This window comes from Styela clava, chromosome 2 (genome assembly GCF_964204865.1).
Source record: "Styela clava chromosome 2, kaStyClav1.hap1.2, whole genome shotgun sequence".
Classification (NCBI taxonomy): domain Eukaryota; kingdom Metazoa; phylum Chordata; class Ascidiacea; order Stolidobranchia; family Styelidae; genus Styela; species Styela clava.
The window spans coordinates 23,001,362-23,009,825 of record NC_135251.1 but is presented as its reverse complement, the minus strand read 5'-3'; the positions used below and the strand labels follow the sequence as shown (position 1 = coordinate 23,009,825).

The 8,464-nt window shown below is 36.4% G+C and overlaps 1 protein-coding gene across 1 annotated transcript; it reads right to left on the bottom strand.

The window, feature by feature from the left end:
* Window positions 1-6,787: 6,787 nt before the first annotated feature.
* LOC144432100 (uncharacterized) lies at window positions 6,788-7,882 on the bottom strand. The gene has a single exon (XM_078120160.1). The coding sequence runs from the start codon at window positions 7,880-7,882 to the stop codon at window positions 6,788-6,790; it is 1,095 nt and encodes a 364-aa protein (XP_077976286.1).
* Between the last annotated feature and the right edge of the window lie 582 nt (window positions 7,883-8,464).

The window sequence follows — 8,464 nt, the reverse complement described above, 5'->3', positions numbered from 1 at the left end:
CCTGAGATATATACATTATGTTTGTACTAAATTCTCCACAATTAAAAATCTAAGTGACGATAGACGATGTGACGGCAATATGGACCTTTCCCCGAGCATCGTCTTCCTTGTTTACTTCGTGACATTGGCCAATAAGCAAGATGCAAAAAGTGTCGCTGCTCAGACAGATTTCCAAGCGTGGTCGTAAACATTACCTCGTTCTTGCGTTTTTGAACTCTATTCGTTAGTTTTCTGTTGTGTTTCGGAAACTTAAATATAAATCAGATAATTCAATGATCATTCTGTCTTCCTAGGAGTTTTAATTTAATTGCAATGATAAAAAAATAGTGTAGAAATAGCTGTGATAGACTAGGGCTAGGCTAAAATTATTTACCGGTACTTTTAAAAAACATATTGTTGTACGCGATGAATAAAATTATGGTTTGAAGCACGTACTCCATTTTACAGGCGCCAACTTGCAAAATTACTCCCAAAATAGTCCCGAAAATTTTACAATGGTAAAGTATAGAAAGAATTTTTCGGTGGTCAAAGGTCAGGGAAAGGTCCATAATGCATTCTTGTCTTGGCAACGAGCAACTGTAACCACAAGTAATGCACTCCGCTTCGCTATCAAATCTAAAGCATGAATACTCTTGCTTCAGTAGATGGGTAGAAAAAAAATATTTTTTTTTTCGGCCTAATTTACTGTGTCTACTGACGTAATTTTCTGCCAAAATCGAAACCCCACCAAATTGCTAAATACAAGATGCAATGACGTAGAAGATAATTGCAGAACAACACAATTTTTAGGTGATGAACAAGTATGCATTTAACACTGAGCAGTGGTTCTTAACATTTGCGAGTCTGCCAAACCCCGGAAGCTATTGTACAAGCTCCCTTTAAACCCCCATTCAACGGCTGAAATTAGGAGCGCAATTAGAACTCACAATAAAAAAACTAATTTTGTGCATGGTCATAAAAAATGATCTTTGTGGTGTAACCTTAGATACCAATATGCAGCGTGGAAATAGTCATTGTTGTTTCACAAAGGCACCGGCAGCATTAATCTTTCGCTGTATTATAATTGCTCTTTGGAGATGATATGATACCTCAAAAATGTCGGTATCTCAGTCGTTTCTCAAACTGCATTCGAATGCGGATTAGAGCGTTTTTTCATGGATTTTTGCCGGAATTGACATAGTCTACTATAGGGCAACAAAGATTCGACCCTATCTGCGTGTCCACACTCCCGTGTTATTGAACACACGTTAACAGAGTGTAACTCCGATCTTGACTCCTTCAGAGGTCAAAAAAGCACACAATGTATTGAATGCCAATTGTTATATTGTAAAGTTGCACAATCGAATTGATCCAAAAACGAATTACACTTTAAACCTTAAAGCAAGTATATGTGATGAAACCAAATTTCTAACTAACAAAAAACGGCAAAGACAAGCTACACTGAGCGAGAAAAATATATCATAAAGGAAATGAATTGGAACAACGACCTTGTTTCAGGCAAATAACATGCACTACTAACAATAAGTGGTGAAAATATTAAAATACACAGTATACACAATTCCCCCCGACAATGAAAAAAAATTAGTTTGCTAATTTTTAAATTTTGTAAGACTAGCTAATAACGATTTCTGATTGAATAATATGTCGTAAAATTTGCCATGTATTGGTATATTTAATTCTGCATCAAAGTCGCTGATGACCAACTAATGCAACGACACAGGAAAACCAATTTGATTGAGATACCTCCGGTTGAAGGATCTTTTGCGGTGAAATCTACAGATTTTCACGAAATCTTCGATAACACCCAGAACTAAGCCATTGCGTTTGGACAATCGACTTCTTTCTGTTTTGTAAAATAATGAGCGTAATAGTTGATTTGAAGAATATTGTTGACGTTAAGATTTCGTTCGTTGAAAACATTCCTCTAAGCTTTGAAATCCTGTCCAACTCTCGGATTTTTCAATCTGGGAAGATTGTCCGATGAATTGAAATGTAACAAGAGTGTGGTAGCGTTGAATTTCGGAGAGTTGCCGGCCGTGCAAACTTTCGTATCATCAACGTTCCAGACAAATGTAAACGCACCTTTCCGGCAAAACACGGAATTGGGTGAGCATTGGCTTAAATCAGCTAGGGGAGATTGAAGTTTTCGTGTTATGTGATTGAAGTGGAGAGGACCCTTTAACGCGGGCCACGAGTATTGGTTTTCGACTTGGTTTCCAATGATGCTGAAATAGATGATGATCGACTTGAGAGAATAAAGTAGATGTTCGTTCGTACGTTCGTCAAACAATAGGTCGCTAAATGCTGCTTCTTGGTGTAAAAAAATCGGCTTGCGTATAATATCAATGTTTTTTCCGGCGTAGCTTGCTTTGTCGATAAACACATTTGAAAATCCAGTAATAATATGAAGTTGTCCTGGTAACTTTAAATTGTAATGAGGCGAATTGATCTGCTGAAGTCCATATCTCCTGATCCGGTTGACACACAAAACATATAGTTGTAATATATAGGTTGATAATGAGACACAAATTCAAAGAATTTGGGCATTGATGCTTGGAAAATGAAAATACACGAGCGTGAACTCGGACGTTAAACTTGAAGAGTTGAAGTTGAGTTAGTGCTGTCTGATCGTAGGAGGTCCTGGTCCAGATTCCTCGTTTTGAGTCAAAAATCTACCTTATTCTGGCCTTCTTGACTGCTTAATAAATTGACATACCGCCAAAGACTGCAGTTTGGTTGGTTGCTTGATTCCTGAAATGCTGACGTATTGTCCACTGACTCGGTTAGTGATGAATTTCTTTTCCATTTTGATTGACGAATTTCCAGTTGCTGAATTGAAGTTGATTGCTTATTGATCACGAACGGGTATCACAAAATTATAGGGCAACAAAGATTCGACCCTATCTGCGTGTCCACACTCCCGTGTTATTGAACACACGTTAACAGAGTGTAACTCCGATCTTGACTCCTTCAGAGGTCAAAAAAGCACACAATGTATTGAATGCCAATTGTTATATTGTAAAGTCGCACAATCGAATTGATCCAAAAACGAATTACACTTTAAACCTTAAAGCAAGTATATGTGATGAAACCAAATTTCTAACTAACAAAGAACGGCAAAGACAAGCTACACTGAGCGAGAAAAATATATCATAAAGGAAATGAATTGGGACAACGACCTTGTTTCAGGCAAATAACATGCACTACTAACAATAAGTGGTGAAAATATTAAAATACACTGTAACTATCCTTATGTACTTGCTACACTACCATATGACTCAGCGCAGGGGTCGGCAACCTACGGCCCGTGACGCATCACTGAATTAGTCAAAACAACTGTTTTGACGATCATATTCTTTACGTAACAGAATTTATTGTGAGACACGTGTAACGTGTGTGTAACGTACCAGAATGTCCAGTCATTTCACGATGTTTGGTAATAATCAGTTTTGTAACATGATGGTATGGTGGAAGATAATCGGATGCTTCTGATCAACGGGTAAACGTGAGTTGCAAAATCGTCCACCTACACGCATGATTCCATGTTGTGCAAAAGGGTTGCACTTAGGAGGTGTTTTCGATAATTGTGTTTTGAGTTTCTTCTTTTTCTGTAGATTTGATAGTGCCTCCTCTGCACTTGTATTATCTTGAAAATATTCGAGCTCCCCTGAGATGATTGTTGTACTGTTTTCATAATTTTTTTGGTCGCGCAATCTAATTCCTCCACAGACAAATATTCCAAAGTTTGGGAATATCCTGAATGTAAGAATTTCCAAGTGGCACATGTACGAAAACGTAGTAGCCATGCAACAGCTCTCTAATGGTCACTCATGCATGGTCATAATGGTCTCAAGGTCACTCATGCATGGAATAATGGGAGCTATAACACAGTATACCCCATTTCCCCCTTTGTAAAAAAAATATGTACAGCAGCAAAGTACAAAAGCAATATAAGCATGCATAAATCACATTTGATAATCTCTATGCCATTTTGGAGGGACACGCATTCTAGAACTTCTACGAGGCAATTCAGAATTGACAGTGTCTGAATTATCATTAGCAGTATTATCAACAGAAGATATCACAGTATCATTAGAATCAGGTAAAGCACCATTAGAATGAGATAAAGTATCATTTTGTACAGGGTTAGGATCAGCACATGGAGAAATTTTGGATTGATTCCATCTACGACCATCACTTGCAGAATATGTAGCAGGACCATGTACACCAGTAATTTGTACAAGTTCTCCAAACTTAATCTGACCTTTTGCAACATGACCAGGTTTTTTAATTCTCACATAGTCACCAATATTCAAATCAAGTTGTTTAGCACCACGTTTCTCATCAGTATATTCTTTACTTGCATTTTGTTTCTTCATAACTTGATCATACACTTTTTCATTTGACCAGTCTTTCATCATATTATGAATTTCAGGAATATCAAGACCAGTTCTCATTTGTCTATTGTGTAGCAGAACAGAAGGAGAATGTCCAGTAGTAGCATGTTTAGTGCATCTATATAGACAAAGAAATAGTTGAATAGTATCTTTCAACGGCTGTACATTAGTAGAGCAGTTTTTACAGCATTTCCGTAAACAGCATTCCAACGTTCAATTTCACCAGATCCTTGGGGATAGTAAAGTGAAGAGTAACTAAGTTTAATATTTCTTTGACGTAAAAATTCTTCAAACATTTGTGATCGAAATTGTACACCATTGTCACTGACAATTTCATTGCACTAACCTTCTTTGCAAAAAAACAGTTTTCAAGAATTTTATCATAGTATATCAGGTATATCAGGTATAGGTATATCAACTTTCGAAGTAAACATAACTTCAGACCATTTGCTGTAGTAATCAATCAATGTAATAGCAAAACGACATTCAGCAGGAGTACTTTCATTAGGACCCACAATGTCAATACCAAGCTTTTGCCAAGGTTGTTTAGGCAAAGGAACAGATTTCAATGGAGCAAATACAGGTTTAGCAGATTTATCATGAGTATTGCAGACAGAGCAATGACGAATCAAGTCTTCAACTTGTTTATCCATACCTTTCCACCAGTATAGATCTCGTAATCTTTGTTTAGTACTAACAATTCCTTGATGTGTAGTAAGAGCATTAGGAACAATGATTCTTTCAACTCGGATTATCAAGTCTTTGTAAATTGTCAGCTCATCACGTACATGATAAAATGTCTGTAAAGCACAATCAACATCTTTTTTGTAAGGCCATCCATTACCAATGTAACATTTCATTTTAGAGAGCATAGCATCATTGCGTGTAGCTTCTTGTAGTTCAAGTAATGAAATGGATAAATCAGTATCCGTAGTATTCAGAAACTTGCACACAGCATCATTTTCGCAATCAGCATTTTCAGTAGAATTCAAAGGTAATCTGGATAGAGCATCAGCAAATTTATTTTCGGAACCAGATTTGTATTTCACTGTATAATCATAATGTAGCAAACGAGCATTCCATCGAGCAATTCTCATAGATTGTCGAGTATTTCCTTGGGATGTAAGCAAAGTAGTAAGAGCTTGATGATCAGATCAGTCTGCAGCTCAAATTTTCTACCCCGGATGTAATTATGGAATTTTTCACATGCCCATACACAAGCAAGTGCCTCGCGTTCACCAACGGAGTACTTTTTTTTTCATTTTCAGTAAGTGTTCTCGATGCACATGTTATAACACGTTCAGTCTTATTTGCATCAATTTGACTCAAAATAGCACCCAAACCATAGCCAGAAGCATCAAGTAGGCAAATTAGGATCATAAAAAGCAAGCGTAATATGGTCAGAAATACACTTTTTAGCAGTAATAAAACTTTCTTGAGCATCAGTATCCCAGCAAAAAGTAACATCTTTTGCGTAAAAAACGTCTCATTGGTTCAACAATAGTAGCAAAATCATGACAAAATTTAGAATAGTATCCAATCAAACCAAGAAAGGAACGTAAAGAGTAGCATCATGAGGGGAGGGAGCATCTAGTATAGCCTTGGACAATTTAGGGTGTGGCATTAAACCCTGAGCAGTAAGAACATGTCCAAAAAATTCAATTTTGTCAACATTAAACTCACATTTATCATTCAATTTGAAACCAAGCTTCAAAAGTCGTTCAAAAATTTTATGTAAATTAGCATCATGTTCTTGTTTGGCACGACTCCAAATTACAATATGATCAAGTATACATTTAACATCTTTCAAACCTTCAAGAACAGAACCCATCATTTAATATCGAAATAAACCATCATGTGTAACAAAAGCAGTTAAATCTCTACTTTCCTCAGCTAAATCTAATTGATGATAAGCAGAAGCAAGATCTAATTTCGAAAAATATTTGGCACCATGCATTTCACTAAATATTTCATCTACTGTAGGCAAAGGAAATTTATCAACCACAATCATTTTATTAACTTTCCTCAAATCCAAGCACAAACGAATTTTACCAGTCTTCTTTCGAACTACGACTAGTGGTGAAATATATTCAGAGGAATTTATCTTTTCAATTATGTTAGCATTTTCTAGCTGTTGCAATTCAGCTGTAACAGCATCACGAATAGAAAAAGGTAATCGTCTCAACTTCTGTTGAACTGATTCGGCATCTTTCTTCATTTTTACTTTATGCACAAACCCTTTAATAGTGCCAGCAATAGGTTTAAAACATTCAGCATATTTAGCAAATCCAGGCCCTAAGCTATTTGGCAATTTGTAGGAAGCATTTGTATCAGTATACATTACAGACATACTTGTACCATCAAGTTTCATATGTAAAGCATGTAAAATATCACGTAATGCAATGAACGCCCAGCAATGAAAGACCTTCTTTCACTACATGTATAATAGTATTGCATAATTTACCATTATAAGAAAGATTAGCATGAAAAATAAAGTTAATTTTGTGGGAAGTAAGAGTAACTCTAGGTTTCATCAATTTCAGATTAGAAAAATATTTGCGATAAAGGTAACGCGATAGCAATGTAACTGGACTACCCGTATAAACAAGAAAAGATAGTACTGTAGAATTAATACACAATTCAACATGAATAGCATTATCATAATGACTAGAATTAGTAGTATGAAAAATTTGATTAGACGCCACATCTATGTGTTGCAATGGTGTATTTTTGCAAACATTTTCAAAATGTCCAACTTTGTTGCATCTGCGACATTTCGCATTTTTGGCTTTGCAATTCTCATTATTAGGAAGATGATCTTTGAAACCACATCTGTAGCAGGATCGTGTTTTCATCTTATTCGTAGTAGGACGTTCTTTGTATTTGAAGTTAGTACGCTTTGACTTCATTGTATTTACTGTATTTGTATGTACAGCAAGTGAACTGAAATCACGTAACGCTTTTTCAACTTGACGAGCAATCTCCAAAGTTTTTGTAAGTCTAAGTGTAGATTTCATTAGCAATTTTTCTTGTATTTTATTCACACTCGTTTTTTCCACGATTTGGTCACGAATCATTTCATAGGGATCACGAAAATTACAATCAGTTATTAACTCACGTAATGCAGCAAGATTTTCACCAATGGATTCACCAGGTAATTGAGAACGTTGTCGGAAACGATATCTCTCAGCAATAACACTTACAGCAGGTTGGAAATATTCTTCAAGCATTTTAACAGCTTTGAAGTATACATCATCATTTTCATCGAACACAACTGCATCTTCTGTTAATGTGTAAAATAATCTTTGGCCTTCAGCACCTAGGCAGTGTAGTAGTATAGCCTTTTTTCTAGCAGCAAGCAATTCAGTATGGTCAGTAGCAACCATGTAGTTTTGAAACAACGCAATCCATTGCTTCCATGCAACTGGGGTTTTTCCAGGATTGGCCAAAAACATATCAGGTCGTGGAAATCCGTGAGAACTCATTTCTCCGTAAGTAAAAAAGTAAGGTAGCAGAAATTGGAGCAATGTAGAAACAGCAAAACGGTGTGTAGGCTAGCTTTTAGTATCAAGCCGGCAGTGACAATCAGCAAAAAGTCCGAAGTATTTACCGTCGCTTTTCACGTAATGTAAGGTTAACTTTGCATATGAAATTATTCCACCGGCATTAGAATTCTTTAAGCATCCTCATCGCCATTATATGTTGTGTCGTGAACTCGAAGAATAGACGAAGTTTGTAGATATTCAAAATGTATTACAGAAACACGCAGTCATCGACTGAAGCGTCAACAAAAGAAGAAGGGCGAGAGAGAAACCAAGGTCACTCATGCATGAAATAATGGGAGCCATAACACAGTATACCACACTTTTCGAATGATGAGTAACGCAATAACAGTTCATGTAATGGAGAATAATCTGGGAGATCTTCAATAGGTTCAGTATAATGAACTTTCATCTCCGGAACAAGTTGTGGGTCGCATGGGACTTTATGAATGACAATCATTAACCATGGTCCATGCATCTTCACTTCCCCATATAAATTGTGGGCCTTAGAACCAAATACCGGCA